Below are 16665 nucleotides of genomic sequence, written 5' to 3'. Positions count from 1 at the left end.
CATTGAGGAAACAAAATTAAAGATAGGGAATAGACTGTCCTTTTTGAATATTTTCATAGTTGATCTATAAGAAGAATATGTGACATTTCCACGTTTTTCTGGGAGGTGGAAAGGAAAGGTACTAAGGATTATTAACCATGCTCTATTAAAAAAATCCCCATAGACAAATAAGAAGTGAGGCTTTGTTGTAATGATTCAAGATCACACAGCAAATATGTGATAGAGGGTAGGCTTGAAACCAAATCTGAGTGTGTGACCCTTATGACACTGCTCCTTTTATTAAGGAAGCCGCACAGCTATCAGGACTGCTCACAGATGTTGGGGTGAGGAAGGCTAAAGTGATACATTTAGAAAAAGACCATTCAGACCGTATTTGTAGAATGCTAGTTTTTCTAGTGTCCCAGGTGTGTAGGTGAAAGCATCCTGTAAATTGACCTTGAAGACATTTTGCGGTATGCTTCTGAAGCCAGAGAGGCCCGTTGGGCAGTGTTTTGCAATTAAACTGAAAGTTAAACTCTCTTTTTCCTTAGACAATAAGGGATTTCCATGTATGAACAGGCTAAAATGATCAGAATTCTCTGTCTTAATAAATGTAGGCGAAGAGAATTACGGTATCACTGCCATTGAGTCAGTTCTGACTCATAGCGACCACATGGGCAAAAAATGAGGTTTTCTATTTCTCAAGAGGTACAGTGCCACTTGCCTGGCAGGGGAGATACCATGCTGAGGAAGGTGGGTTTCCCAGGGCAAGGCTTACCCATTGCACTCTGGATGTGCTGACCCCTGCGATTTCCCCAAATGTGGGAAATTCGACTGCATAATTTGTGGTAGTGTGGGACTGCGTTCACGTTCTCCCCTGGGGGAAAAAAAGGAAGAGTTAACAGTGCCGAAAACCCACAAGGGTAGTTCTACCCTGTCCTACAGGTTTGCTATGAGTTGGTTTTTGGAGAGAATGGGTTACTGACGATTAAAAATAAGAATCTTATTTTTAGACTCAAAAGATTATTTCGTTTTCCTCAGAAGCTTTTGAAGCCCCCTTGTAAAATTGGATTAAGTTCATTTTCACAAGATTCTGAAATTCTAAGTGTTGGGGAGGAGCCCTGAGGGTGTAGTTGGTTGTTGAGTTGCACTGCTCCCTCCAAGGTCATCAGTTCAAAGCTGATGGCTCAAAGAAAGAGGAAAGACAAGACTGTCCGCTCCCATAAAGACAGCCTCAGGAACCCACACGGGAGTCCTACTCTGCTTTACCCAGTCGCTGGTTATTAGCATTGACTCCATGGCAGTGACGTGACTTTTGTTTTTTAAGGATTGGAAGTAAATCTTACAAAGTGGTAAATTTAGGATCAGTAAAAGGAAGTAGTTGTTGTCAGTTGGCATTGAGTTGATTCTGATTCATGGTGACCCCATATATTTCAGGGAGATATAAACAGGGAGAACATCTGATCCTTCCAGGGTGAGCATTCTAGGGTTACATGAAGCTGTTTGTGTTTTTAAGTCCAAAGGTAACTGAAAGAAAAGTGTATTATCTTTTTAAAAATACCTAACTTATTTCATATTTATTCTGCTGAACAGGATTAAACATTACCTTGTTTAAAAGATTCAACTTAAGATTTTAAGCAGGTTTAATGAGGGACAAAAATTGGACTCTAAGCAGAAGTGCAGTCTGTGGAATAATTTCATATTGTGTGTACACACAGATAAAAAAATGCTAATTCTGATTTAATGTTTACAGTATTACTTCCAAAGAGCCAATTCATCCTTCTGAGTATTCTCAGTACCCATGGAAGAAGCTTAATTCTAAATGCATTGGGTATGCAATCCATTGGAATTTGCCATGTTCGGCAGAATTCGATAACTTCTGCGATAGCAAAAATCCACAGGGATTTCATTTAGGGTTTGACAGTAAAAGGGGAGACTTTGTAAATGTGGAGACTGAAGCTACTACCTTCCTGATGCAGTGATTTATGCCCATTGCCCATGAGTCAGTTCTGACTCATAGTGACTGTAACTGGCCCAGTAGACCGGCCCCCGTAGCTTCCAGGGCTGTGAGCGTACAGAAGTCCGCTGCTTCCTCTTTGTCCTGGGGAGTATGGAATGCACAGCCAAGCACTGAACCCCGGCTTCACCAGCTGTTTCTCCACAGAGTTCTGGATCAACATCTGCAGACCGTCAGTACTAAGGCATTGGGCTATGTCTAGTCTAGCCCTGCATTTCTTAACGAGCTATTATAATGGATGAAATCTTCCATTATATAAGAGAATCCTGTTCAAACAAAATAACAAATCAAAGCAGGCTTGGCTTTGAGACGCTTTGGTTTAAGTTCTTAATATCCCACTCTTTAAAATGAATAAATAAAGCTCTATTGTTTTTAGGAATTTTTATTTCTGTGGGTTTTATTGAAATTAATTGGTAGAAATTTTGAATACTCTTGGCCTAAATCTTTTAATTTTAGGTTATCATTAGCAAAAAAAAAGATATATTTTTTTATTTATCTGGTGAGATAGATGTCAAATTCTGCCTCAGAATAAAACAAATTTCAAAATTTTTGGCTGAAGTAGTTTTGAGTAAATCATGGACAGTGGACATTGAATTGTTTAAAAATATTACTGCTTTGCAGGATAGGAAAGCCTCATGTTCAAGAATGGTGGCTCTAGAAACAATTTGGTGGATTTATTTACTAGCTAGGTACTTAAGGCAAGGATCTTAATTTACCTCTGTTCCCTTATCTATAAAATGGGACCTTAATGGTTATTTTATAGGGTTATTACAAGGTAAAAGGAGTAATACTTGAAAAGCACTAATGCTTGTCTCTTGAAAAATGCTTAATAAATGCTATCATTATTTGTTACTACTGTCATCGCATCTTTTTTTTTAGTATGTTCCCTTTCATTTATTTTTTATTAGGAAACATTTGATGTGCATATAAAAAGTAAAAATAATGCAATAGACCACAGTCACCCAGATTAAACAGTTATCAAGATTTCACTCTATCGTATTAAGCATTATCGGGAAAGAAGAGGCTTTCAACTCCCTTGAAGGGCTGATGTCTCAGAACCCAACAGGGCAATTCTACACTGCTCTAGAGGATAACTGTGAGCCAGAATAAGCTCAATGGCATTGCGCTTGGGTTTTTTTTTGTTTGTTTTGGGGTTTTGGTTTAGTTAGCATTATATAGTGAAATAAGCTTCAAATTTTTTTTTTCATTTAGCTTGCATGAAATAGCAGTGATGCTCACTTGAGTTCTTCTAAAGTTACTTAGATTTTTTTTAAATACAAAAGAATTTTTTAAAACGGTAAGACACTACTACGACATCCTGATACTGTCACACTGGGCTTCTAACACAAGACTTGCTCTCAATACTAAGGGTAAGGGGCATAAATCACAAATTATTCTGAAGCATATCAATTAAGAAATAAAACAATGAAAGCAAATTTATATTAAACTTGAGAGGGACCCAATATCATTTGGGGGACTTGGTACCAAAAAATTCATTTGAACCACTACTATTAGGTGGCAGGACCACCCTCCAATGACTCTTGAAACTGGAAAAGACTGCCTCACCACCTGTTGGGGATGAGTTGCAAATGGAAGCCTTTAGGATGGTTTGTGGCTATTTGGATGACCACTCCACCCGGATACTTTCCCATAACCACTCTGCTGGTCACCACCTCTTCAACGAGCTCATCCTGAAAAGTCTCCTCTCCATCCTCCTTGTGGCTGTTGTTGATACTGTTCCTCTGAAATGGCTGTTTTTATTTCACATTTACTAAGACCAACATTGTGATACTTCTTGTCCATTATCTTCTTCACTGGTTTTTTTTTTCCCTTAAAGGTCATAAGGCAGAATCCACGCCTCTTATTGGCTTTGTTGTTCCTGGGGAGTTCTGTAGATTCCAACTCACCAGAACCACCAAAGCACTGGTGCTCCCTTATTTTCTCTTCAGGTGTATCTGGAGAAATACAGGTTGTTTTTTTTAACAGGTTGTTATGTTTTCATGGCTTTGGCCCTTTAGGGTCCATCACGTTCCCATTCAATTTATGTTCTTTGTAATAGATAATCTGATCCACACTCTGACACTTTAAATAACACAAAGCCGAAACCCCTTGATCGCCCTGTGATGAGATCCAACTTCAGAGTGCAGTCTACAACTTCAACAGATTCGGAGTGGTCATTCAGATCTTTTTTTGTCGTGTCCCCGCTGAGAGCTCCTGTAAACATTTTCCGTTCTTCCCGCTGCGCTGTGCGGCTGCTGCTTCCGTGTGTCCTGAATAGCCTTCCTCCTCCTCATTCTTCCTGGCATTGATCTTCACCCCTCCAATTCTCCAATTCAGCACTGATCTTAGATCTTTGTTAGATACTTTCTTTTTTTTTTAAATGGCATGATTCTTAACATAAAAATTACTGATGGTACCACCTTTGATTTTAGTATATTTTTGCCCAGATTTGTCTTTGTATTCGGAGACATTGGTCACTTTTTCAATTTAAAGTTTAAATTCTTCTTTCCAGTCAGAAGAAGAAGCTGCGGAAGGCGAGAGAGGAGGCGAGGCCATGAAGAAGAGTGTTGAGTGGGTATCGGACTGGTCCAGTAGGCCTGAAAACATTCCACCTAAGTAAGTCCTCCGCGTGTTGCTTTCCCGACCCTAGTTCACCTTCTTCATTGCGCAAGACCAAGGTATTAGCAAATGTATTTCTGACGCCTACCTCTGAATTTCTTTCTCCAGGGAGTTCCACTTCAGGCACCCTAAACGTGCTGTCTCTTTAAGCATGAGGAAAAGTGGAGCCATGAAGAAAGGGGGTATTTTCTCCGCAGAATTCCTCAAGGTGTTCGTTCCATCTCTCTTCATTTCTCATGTGTTGGCTTTGGGGCTAGGGTAAGTACCGGCGTGCTCTTGCGTTTGTTCCCGTTTGTGCTCCCTTCATCTTGCAGCTCTAGATGTAAGAGGTGTGTGTGTGAAGGCAGTCTGTGGTACTGTGCTTGACATGTTTTAGTGGAAATCAGGTGAACCTGGAATTCTTAAAGGTGGTAGACTGGTTGCTTTGCCAGTAAGCATTTTTACAGCTTTCCCCCCTTATTTAAAAATAAGATGCTCATATTAATCCCTAAAGCTCATTTTTAAGGTGAGCTCTTCTATATTTTTAAAAAGCATTTTGAATTTTCTTTTGCTATTAACTTTGTAGTTGCTCAAGATTAAACTAAATTTTACAGTAAACTAATCTTTAGTGTATAAATTTTGGGGTTGATAGGAGTGGTTTCCTCCCCCTCTTTGAATCATCTTTGAATGAAATTTTTAGGTTAATTTTGGGTGTTACTTTTTACTCTCTTAGCCATAAAATGTTTTAATTTAATATAAACTGGTAGTTCATTAATTTGTCAAGCATGTCTTTTTAATTTTGATTTAAAAAAAGAAATGTATTTTTGAAAATTTTCAGAGGTAAAGGTAACTTAATTTTCCTAAGGCATGTCTCAGGCTTAAGTTGTGCTCAGTGATCTTTTTCTGCAGACAATTTGGAAAGAATACATCATCTGTTAACCTTTTCTTTAAGAAACTCAGCATATCAGATACACCCTTTTTGTCTCTTTTGGGTACCCAGTCTGCCCGAGGGAGGGCAAGGCCCATGAGCAGGTCCTGTAAGGTGGACAGTCTTGTAGAGGAAGGAGAGCGTGTATGTGCTATGTGTCGGTGGTATGGGGGGCAGGAGCAGTTTAAATGCCTTCCCAGGGTGCCTGCACTGTAGTCCACTTACCCATTTTGTATTCCGCAGTGTCGTTTCCTGTTAGGAACTTTCAGACTGTTTCTCCCGCTGGAGTAAATGCAGTTCTGTTTGTAGATGAATGCAGAGAAGAGTGTTAAAACGCGTTGATTGCTTTTCTTAAACTGGGAGATGAATCTAGTTCCTAGTTTTCCTTAACGTTGCTTATGTTTAAGTTATTGTAAGGGTGAAATACTTATCATTTGGCATGGAAAATTGATCTTAGACCCTTAGTCCTTAAGAATTAAGACAGTAAAAATCCTCTTTAAAGCACTGGCAGCCTTAATTTTTTCTTACACAGAACACCACAGTCATTAGACATGTTACTGTGTTTTGTGTCTAAGCTGTCCGTGGAACTTAAAGCCAACATCTCAGAGGCTGACTCTGTATACTCTGTAGAGACCTGTTCCCTCTGCCTTGACTTTGCCCAATCACTGCCTCTGCTCTCCAGCAGCCAGTACCCTAACAAACAAGTAAGCTCATTATATGGAACCAGTTGGACTGGCTGGTGACTTAAGTAAATGATGATAATTTCAGGGTCTTGGGGAACCTTTAGAGCAGCAGTTCTCAACCTGTGGGTTGCGACCCCTTTGGGGGTTGAATGACTCGTTCACAGGGGTCACCCGATTCATAACAGTAGCAAAATTACAGTTAGGAAGTAGCAACGAAAATAATTTTATGGTTGGGTTTCACCGCAACATGAGGAACTGTATGAAAGGGTCACAGCATTAGGACGGTTGAGATCCACTGCTTTAGAGCCTCCGAAGGACAGAAACATTGTAGTTTTCAAGTTAGGACTTGACAAGCTGACGTGGACCTGGACTTGCGTGAGCAGGTGAGACCTGATGTTCTCTGTTTCCTTTCAGCATCTATATTGGAAAACGACTGAGCACCTCTTCTGCCAGCACCTACTGAGGAAGACAAAAACCTTTGGAAATGCGTGTGACCTGTGAAGTGCTGTTCTTGTCACATTAGTTTATTTGAACTTGAGACCATTATAAGCATGACCTACCACCCTATTTTTACATATCCAAGTTCCAGTAACTGAAAATCCAGTATTTCATTCTAACTCTGTTGAGACATTTTACTAACCTCATTCCCTTTGGGGTCTGTAAGACACGTTAGCCTTTCCTAACAGAGTTTACTGTCTAGATCTTTGCAAGGGCTTCTTTTCTGCAAATGCCACCAGCAGATTATAATTTTGTCAACAATACTGTTGTCTCCTTCTAGTCACCGCCAGAGTCAGCCCTGCATCATTATTGGTATAAAGTTACTCTTGCAAGATAGCTACCATTCCTCTCTTCAAATGAGTTCAGGTTAGCAAGTGATAATTAAGCTTTGTTGTTGTTGTTGTTGTTTTCCAAGACAAAGGCAAGCTTCCCTAAACTTGAATTTATAGTAATTAAAAAAATAGAACCAAAAAAAAAGAAACAAAAAAACCAAAACACAATTTAAAAAGTAACCTGGGCAATAAAGAGGTATTTCAAGCCGGCTTTGGAGCCACCTTTGGCTGCGCCTCCTTCGTGCCTTTCCAGGAGGCAAGAGCAGCAGACTGAGAGCTGAGATCCCATCCGCAGACTTTAATACTCGTATATTGTAATGTCTTTTCTATAATGTAGTCTTTATTTCTGATAAGGAATGTCTCAGGCCTAGAAATATATGAAATTGCTTTGAGATTTTTTTTTTGCTTTGAGATTTTTGTGTATGTTTGAGATTTTTGTGTTTTTTAGCTGCATGCTAATTTTTCATAACTTTCTTTACTTTTATTTTTTTCTCTAAGAGGCTTTGGAATGAGTTCCAATTTGTGGTGTAAATATAGGCTTCTTGTTTTAGGAAGCGTCAACTTATCCTCTAAAGCCTTTCGACTCTGAAGATAATAGTTTCAGAGTTATTCAAAGCACTTGCACAACTTTGAGAATCAGACTCGGGTTACGGGAACAGTTGACAAAGTTCTGAAAAGACGCCTGTCCTTTTTGCTTCTTGTCCCCTCTCCCTGTTCTTGTTGGCTGTGTGGTCTCCCAGTGACTCCTGCAGCTCTGCAGGCACGGCTGATTTTCTCATGTCACTTTCTTCTCAGTGATGTCAAACTCTTGAAATTCCACGACTCGCAACAACTTTTCCCTTCAATAACCCTTTTTTTTCCCTAAATTTTTTTCCAAATTGTTAGAAAGTATCAGGATTACCAGTTACTTCAAGTAGACTTTATTGGATTTCAGAACACACAGCATGACTCTGAAGGCTATTATTAACTACACTTTTATATTTAATAATGACTATGATACAGGCATTACTATTGAATATTTCAGTGAACCATTATTAATTTTAAAATCAGCCTTCTGTTCCTTAAATGAAGCGCTCGAGTTGACTGGAGTAAAGACACTACGACAGCCAGGTTTGCCAGTTTGCAGGAACTAACTTTTTTTCTCTCTCCTGTCAAGTTTCACAAATTAATGTGTTATAGTAAAAAAAATTAATTTTCAATATCATTTCTGCCCCCAAAAATATAGCTGTTATTCCATAAGAAAGATGATATACTCAAAATGATTTTCTGAGCAGCTTTTCTTTTTCTAGTGTTTGATGATGGCTAAATAATTTTGGACATCTTTTTATATTTTACCTTATTTTCTATATTAATCTTGAACCTGGTGACCGTGATTTGCCTTCTGTAACCTATTTATTTTAATTGTGCAAATTAGCATCTCTTTTGGAAAAGTAAATCTGGTGCCCTCTGATTTTGAAAAGGCTGGATGAAACGGAAAAGGTAATAGACCTAAGTAAACGTACCTTCCATTGGACTCCGATTGACGTCATGGGAGAGGAAAAGAACTCTGCTTAGAGCAGCCTTTCACAGGCATCTCCTCTTCTTTCCAGATTCACTAGTCATTTTATTGGTGGTATGATTAGAACTTGGATATATTTATTATTTTTTCAACATTGAAAATAAATTTAATTCTGCCCTTTTACTTAAAGTATCTGTGAAATTATGGAATCTTACTTAAAAAATGAATACACAATCACCGTAGGATTTGTCATAAGATGAAATAAATGCAGTATTTATTGATAGCTCTAGCATATGGGAGGAGTGTCTGTATCCCCTGCCCAGATTTGCATTAAACAGAAACAGATTGTATTATTGGAAAGGAGAACTCCACAATAACAGTTGAGATTTTGTTTCAATTAATTAATGTTTTAAAAGCTTTACACCTGTTTACAGTTGGAGATGATAAGGCAGGCTTAATTTTTCTCATGTTTGAAAACTGGCTTAAAGTATTTACAAATAGAATTATGAGCAAAATGCACAAACTTGCACATTGAAAAATGCAACAAGTTACTTTGATAGCAGTAAAATTATTTACCATTATAAAAAATGAAAATTGGAAACTCAGCCAGTGAGTTGATTTTTTTTATAAGTGAATCAGTTGCTGAAATGACTGGGGAATAACTGAGCCAAAGTGATTATGCGTTCTTCCTCTGTTTAGTCTGCACTCCGTCTTGTTGTCCGCAGTTCACAGCACAGGTGTAATAACTTGTAGCTAGAAACATTTGTGCCATTAAAGCTCTCACCACACCTCTTCTGTCGCTCTATCGTTTTATCTCAGGGAGTGTTGCCTCCACAAAACCGCACGTGTTCTGTTACTGAGCCCCCCCCTAATCTGAGCGTCTAACAGGGGCCCAGCATTCCATAAATGGACAGTGCATCTGCCCTAACAAAGTGCCTGCTCTGCAGGTTGCAGATGTTGAGCTACAGCATAATTACGAGCATATGCCACACCAGGAGTTGAATTGGATTGAGAGAGAAGAAAAACATTCCCCTGCCCCATTGATTGACATCGCCAGCTGCAAGGTTAGCACACAGATGGTGGTGGGAGGAAAGATGATTCCAATTTTGGTTGCACTGACTACGGAAGTATCTAGGGGGCATCTACATCAGTTGAACTTAACCAGTAGACGCTAACAGAATGAGAACGCGGGAGAAAAGTTTGGGGGGAAATAAAGTACACACTCTTAGATACACATGCGTTACGTAGTGAAGGCTTCAAGAAACTCATGGTCCCCTAGTTGACATTACTATTTGAACACTCAGGTTTTTCAAGCTTAACATATCTCGACTTGATATTCCCTACCTACTTTCTCCTTCCAGAGCCAGTCTTCTCATGTGACATCCCGTCACATCCCAAACAAACTTGCCAATCATTCTAACTACTCTATCTAGGAACCAGTCAGTCACCATGGCCCATTGTCAAGTGCCCAGTTCTTACCAATAGAAAAAGCAGCCCAAAGGACTGGTGGGCCAAGTGAACCCCCGTCTATAATAACCCTGAGCCCGGAAGAACTACTTGTTCCTGGCTACTACTGATGGCTGCTGAACGAAGATCGCAATGGGAGGTCCTGGGGGAGGGAGGCAAATGTGGAACAAAACTCAAGGCAGTGGGCTTACTGGAACCCCGAGACTGGCCCTAGACACATTTAAAGCTTGGAACAGAGCTCTCCCTATTTCCGCCACACAATAGACTGACTGCCCTAATAACACCAGTGAGGTGTGTGCTCCTTGGACCATCAAAAGGTCGACATCTGCCTGGGGATACGGGTAGATAAGACCCTCTGCTCCCTCCCCTCCCCCCCCCCCCATCTTAAATTACTCCCATTGTTGGATAACTTAGAGAACTTTTTAACCGTTCTCCATGGCTCTCCACTTTCCTGTCACTGCACCATTTGAATCCCTTAACTGGTTCCCCATTGTCTTTTGAGACAAAATGCCCTGCAGTGGTTGCGAAAGCCCTTCACCACCAGCCTCTCCACCCTCATTTCCCCATGGAGGCCCCCCCACTTGAGTCACAGTGAACATGTTCTTTGGGTTCCTCTGCCAGGGGTATTCCCATACGATTCATTTCTCAGCTTGGAGGTCACTTCTAAGGAGCCTTTCTTGACATTCATCACAGCCCCTCCTTGAACTGGGTTAGGCGCCTTGTCTGCAGTCTGTTGGGACATCTCGTTTTTACTCCCATTGTGGCACTGTGCACCCCAGAGTTAGCCTTCATTTGTAGGTTAGCCTGTGAGCTACTCGCCACCAGAGCAAACCCACATGGAGTCAGTCCATGGGAGAAAGAGAAGGCTCTCTGTCCCTGTGAGGATTCATAGAACTTTATAGGTGAAGGAAGGGGGAATTAGTGATGATAAAGAATTTGTCCACATCATATAATTAATAAAAGTACAGAGTTGGAAAGCCAATGCAAAGCTAAAGCAATTTCCCGAGGCCCAGTTTATCTCAAGATCTGGGGCTTCTTAATTTTTCATGGAAAAAAAATCAGAGTATCAATTTATAGCCTGAAAATCACAGCTTCCAACCAAAACATTAGACTTCTGCAATAATTATATCTTGAAAATGCTTGTCAACACTTTTGTGGTAGATCTGGCAAATAGCAGCATCAGGTCAGGTAGGCTGTGTCAGCCTGGCTTCTTAGGTTATATATTTAACCTCACCGGTAATGTTTGCGTAGAGATAGCTTTTGAGCTTCAGGCGACATTTGGGCTTCCTTGGGGTCCAGCATTATGAATAGATAGGGAAAAGAAAATCCATACTCATTTCAGCCGTTGAACCATCTCAACCGTGTTTATGCTAACATTCACATAATTGCTCGATGTTCCTGCCAAAGAAGCCATATCGTGAGGGACGTAAATCAGGGTGAGAACGGAGTGAAGAAGCTGTCGAGCTCACTGACTTCTAAAACGGCCATGTTGGCCATATGACTTAAAAAAACAAGTCACTGTCGGGTCAGGAGTGGGAAGTATGGGAGCACTTACTGTGAAGAGTCCGCTGAACTGGAAGGCTCACGTCCTTTTACCTACACTAACCCATTGGATCAACGATCTGCTGAGGTCCTATTTGTTCTGCAGAAAGTCGGTCAAGGAACCCTTGGCTTCCTTTGAGTTGGTAGTTCGTTGGTTGCCTTTGAGTGGATTCAGACGCTGGGTGAAGGCACACGCTGACCTTTGGCATCTCCCAGGAGGGCTGCAGAGCAGATGCTGCGGAGCTACGGGACTTTCCATGGCTCAGTGGCAGGTAGAATTCTGAAGCAAAAGAAGGAACCCTGGTAGCACTGGGTTGGTGCCGCTCCTGTAGCTCGTTGGCCTTGCTGTGAGTCGGAATCACTGGATGGTGGGAAGCGAAAGAAGACTGAGGAAGTAAAAAAGTGAAATGATACCACCTAGCTGGGGGCAAAGACTGCCAGAGAAGAAGGCCTGGGGAGCCCAGAGCACAACGTTGAAACATCTGGAAGAAAAGCAGCAGCTAGATGGAGGTTAAAAAAAGAACAGTCAGGAAGGTAGGCAGAAAACCAAAGCAATCCAGATTCACTGCCTCGTCATTCTGACTCAGTGACCCTTAACATCCGGATCTCATGGGAGCAATCCTGGCCTGTTATTTTTTTACCTCGCACCACCAGGGAGGAAAGCCAGCCCGTGGAAATTGATGGGACAGTTTTCTAATAATGGCGAGTGTGTCTTCAAGATGTGTAAAGTTTAAGGAAATGCTTGCTGACACTTATGGTAGATCTGGAAAGTAGCAGCATCAGATCAGATAGTTCTGCCGACCTGGCCTGGCCCTGGTTGCTTTCACCCACAGGGAGGCCATGGATCTCAGCTGTGGCTCTTCTAGACGCTTGTTGGGGAGGGAGCTAGCTTAGGGCGGGCGGAGAAGTGAGGTCCTGAAGCTTGCAGCCGGCATGGGTAGACAAGCATTTTGGGTATTTTTAGTCAAGAAGGGAAAGGAGATACAGACTTATTGCTAGAGAGAATTGGGCATACGGATTTTTTTTCTCAACTTTTTAACAAAGTATACGCTTTGAATAAATGTTGAGCATATTTAAATAATAATGGTGTGGCTCTAGTAGAGAAATTGATGTTGAAGGGGAGAGGTTTGTTTGGTTTGGCTTTTGACATCTTAAGTTCCCTGACACAGGAAGACATAAAACCTCCAGATTTCTCTCAGGTCCCTTCTGGCTTCAAGCTCTAGATTGTTCCCCAATGCAAATGAAGTGGGCACTACACTGGGGCACGTGAGTGTGGCTAAGCTCAAGTGCACAGGGCAAAGGGAGCCAGCCGTCCTTTGTACAAGCACCAGAGAGGAATTTGAGGGCGAGTTTAGAGATGGGATTTCTAGGGGGCAGCAAAGCAGCGTGGAAGCATCCTGGGAGCGAAGACAGACTGGAGCATGTGTCTCCTCTTTAGTCCTTAGAACATCTCCAGGGCAGTTAGCTGTGCTCATCGGAGGGGCTGGATTATTGGGGGGCATGCAGAGACGGGGCGGTGCACAGCTGAGCCAAAACTACCCCACTGTATGGGGTTGGGAAGAAGGGTACTGATGTGAGAAAGTTATTTTTATTGAAAACTCATTTTCCTTTTGTATGTTCAAATTCAGGTTTTATTTATGACATAAAATATATTCCCTTCTGTATGCAGTTCATCAATGGCATACCTGCCATCCTAATTGAGCTAGAAAACAGTTCCATTGGCCTTCAAAATTCCTCCACCCTCACTCTTTCGAGGACCACACGCCACTTGGAGAAGAGAGGTGAAAGAAGCAGCCTCAGTCAGTGCTAGTTTGGAATGCTTAGAGCGATCGCCTGACATAACTGTGTTAAAAAAAAAAACAGACAAACTGATTTTCACAGATTTCACAATCCTGCCTCACAATTGCAAGTTATATTCCATGTGTAGTTGCAAATGTGACTTTAAAGAGCATTTTACAAGCAATGGGAATTGGGATTGACTCACTAGCAATAGGTTGATTGGTGGCTTAAATGGGCTCTTGTGTGAGTAAGCACTCTTGTTTGTTCTAGGAAATAACAATGGATAAAAACATTTTTAAGAGAGGAAAGTTGAGGACCTGATGCTAGGGGCTTAGGTGAAGAGCAAATGTTTTGAGAATGATGAGGGCAGTGAATGTACAGATGTGCTTTACACAATGGATGGATGTATGGTTTGTGATAAGAGTAGTATGAGCCCCTAATAAAATGATTTAAAACATAAAAAGAAAATTAAAATATGAATTTAAAAAGAGAAGAAAGTCATAGTAGCCACACTCAAGAGGATTAATAGCAGAGACACAACAATGTGAGCAGTTTCACACTCGGAGCCTCCTGAACGCTCTTTGGAAAGCCGGCAGTGGAACCCCAGGGTAACATGGCTAAAGGTGCTTCCTGGGAGGTGGGCACCACAGCCAGGGTCAGCACTTGAAACCCGAGATCTGTGTAGGCCTGCCCTGCTTGGGAAAGGGCACAGAGAACAGTTACCCAGTGAGACCCTGGCTGCCAGACAGACTGCCTCGCTATGGAGAAGTGATCAAGCCATCCCCACCACTGTCCAACCAGGTTCTGGCAGGGCACCCAGGAGACTGAGTGGATGTACTGTGCACATGTATGAAGATGTCCTTCATAAGATGAGCCTGCACACCTAGAGGGCAACTTGTGAGAGCTAAGCCTAATGTGAAGCAGTCAGCAAGGTCAACCGTCAGGAGACGGTTGGTTCCTGATGAACTTTGCAGAGAGCAGGAGCAAAGCATACTGATGAAACTCATGGTCTGTGGAGGCAAACTGCTGAGGCCCATGCGTGTTCCCATGGATCTTGGGGTGGTGCCGTGCTTTGCTGTGGCTGTTGGGCACCGCGGAGTCAGCTCTGAGTCACAGGGACCCTGCGGACAGCAGTAAAAACCATTGCTGCGCCATCGTCACGCTTGTTCCTGTCTGAGCCCATTGTTGCAGCCCAGTGTCAGGCCGTCTCATCAGAGCCTTACTCTCTCCCACTGCTCTCTGTGTTACTTAGCATGCTGCCCTTTTCCAGGGAACCTCTCCTGAGAACATGTTCAAAGTCCTGGCATCCTCGCTTCTAAGGAACATTCTAGAGGTACTTCTCTCAGGGCAGACTTGCTATTTTGGCAGTCCATGGTACTTTCAGTTATGCCAATACATCCTGTACTAAGGTTCCCTCACTTGAAAATGAGGATAAAAATAATCACCAGTCTTCGAGGGTTAAAGGATTAAGTGAGATTTTGTACATCACACGAAGTACATAGCTATGTAAGTGGCAGTAGTCCTCGGGTTGACTTGTGTCAGGTGCCATCAAGTCCAAATGAACTAATTGTGCGTATGAGAGACTACCCCACGGAGTTGTCTAGATTGTGATCTTTAGGACACCGATCCACAGGCCTTCCTCCCTGGGGCTCCTAGGTGAGTGAGTTGCCAACCTTTTGAGTTAGAAGCTGAGAGCTTAATTGTGCCACCAGAGCCCATAGGTGTGATTCTGCAAGCATTGCACACTGGTTCTGACGCCTAGCCACCTTATAGGACAGGGGAGAACTCCATCTGTGGGCCTTCAAACCTCCTCTTTTCCTCTGAGCAAGTGGCTGACCTTGTGGTTAGCAGTCTACACCTCCAGGGTTCCAGTAGGTATGATTAAGTTCCCTCCCCACCCAAGATAAGTGAAGTAATGACAGCTACTTAAAACAATAACAACAACCATGAAACAAGATGTGCAGAAATAAAACTTGATCAAATCAGTGTAAAAAATCCTAGGTATGAATTACATAGGCACTGAAAAAATTAAAAGCAAATAAACTATACAGGAGTATCCCCTCCCCCACACACACAATTTTTTCCCCAAAGCTATATATTTGAATTTTTAAAATAAAACTTTATCATTTTCAAGTACTTTCCATGACACTTAATACATTTGTTAAATCTGCAATCCCATCCTTGGAAACATTTTTCAAACTCATCTGTTTGGATGACTGACAGCACTACCCTTGTTTTTGTTCTTCACCTCTTCTACGCCGTCAAATTTCTGTTCTTCCATGTCCCTTTGTATTTGCAGAAACAAAAGTCACACAGAGTGAGGTCAGGTGAGTAAGGTGTGTGGGGCAAGAGAGGCATGTTATTTTTTTGAAGGGACACATTTCAATCCATGACACTATTTATTTGAGGGGGACTCCAAAAATTGGGGGGGAAATAGAATAAAATGTAATGGAATTTTTCCACTAACGTTCAAAGCCCTCCTGTATTCATGTCTATTTCTATCTACCCCCAGTAGAATATAAGCAGATTTTCAAAAATAAGGATAGCTGTGTCACATAGTAGGTACTCAATCCAACATGAAAATCTAAATGTCCAGCATCAACAGAGAGGTTAAATATGAGGAGACTAAAGAGAATTTGGAAAATTATTTTTATCTTCCAAGTCCATTTTTCTATGAACTATTTTGGGCCCCTTGTACATTATCAAGGACCCGCAAAAATGGGTATTTTGCAGCCATTTAAAAGAAACATGTCGAAGAAGAGTTAGTGATTGAAGCAATGAGAGGACGAGATTACCATCAGAGTAAGTGTGATCCACAGAGGGCATGTTTGAGACTTGAGATAACCAGCACAGAATGGTTCTGGTGGCAAGGAGGGCCATGACAGTGGCTGACATAGGAGGGAAGAGAAGTCATTCAAATGAATGTTGACCTTGCCCAGCTGGATAATGTGGTTCGGGATGCAGAAAATGCTTACCCATCTACAGCCAGTGAAGGTGAGTGATCAAGACATTCGCAGATGGCAGAGGGTAGGAGAGCAGTCAGCAGAGAAGGCAGTGGCAGCCCCAGTGACTGGGCCCTGAATGGGAGACAGGAACCATGACTGGAAGCACCGTGACATTTCCACTCAGGTAAGGAGGTCCACACCTCAACAGGGTTTCCAGAAAGGGGTTTTGGAAGGGAGCGGTTGTGTTGAGGTAAGGCAGGAAGAAGAAGGCAGAGGGCAGGAGAGGGTTTTGTGTAGACCAGCCAGCAAAGGGAAGAAGGCAGAAATGAACTTTTATTGGAGGAAATGCTTCTAATCATATAAGGCAGCACGCGCTAAATGAATGCTTAGAGTAGCTGG

General features: G+C 41.9%; 1 protein-coding gene and 1 non-coding gene across 2 annotated transcripts in view; both read left to right on the top strand.

Moving 5' to 3' along the window:
• Nucleotides 1-7198, top strand: part of BNIP3L (BCL2 interacting protein 3 like) — a 45490-nt gene extending 38292 nt beyond the window's left edge. The window contains exons 4-6 of the mRNA XM_075556485.1: nt 4509-4612; nt 4724-4873; nt 6620-7198. Coding sequence (XP_075412600.1) covers nt 4509-4612; nt 4724-4873; nt 6620-6668 — 303 coding nt within the window. The 3' untranslated portion in view covers nt 6669-7198. The remainder of the gene's footprint in view (nt 1-4508; nt 4613-4723; nt 4874-6619) is intronic.
• On the top strand, nt 696-859 carry LOC142455602 (U1 spliceosomal RNA). Its single transcript, XR_012785785.1, has one exon. It is a non-coding gene; the product is annotated as a U1 spliceosomal RNA (small nuclear RNA).
• Nucleotides 7199-16665: the final 9467 nt, after the last annotated feature.

Source organism: Tenrec ecaudatus, chromosome 8 (genome assembly GCF_050624435.1).
Source record: "Tenrec ecaudatus isolate mTenEca1 chromosome 8, mTenEca1.hap1, whole genome shotgun sequence".
Lineage (NCBI taxonomy): Eukaryota > Metazoa > Chordata > Mammalia > Afrosoricida > Tenrecidae > Tenrec > Tenrec ecaudatus.
The sequence above is the reverse complement of the archived record's forward strand: the minus strand, read 5'-3'. Positions and strand labels throughout refer to the sequence as shown.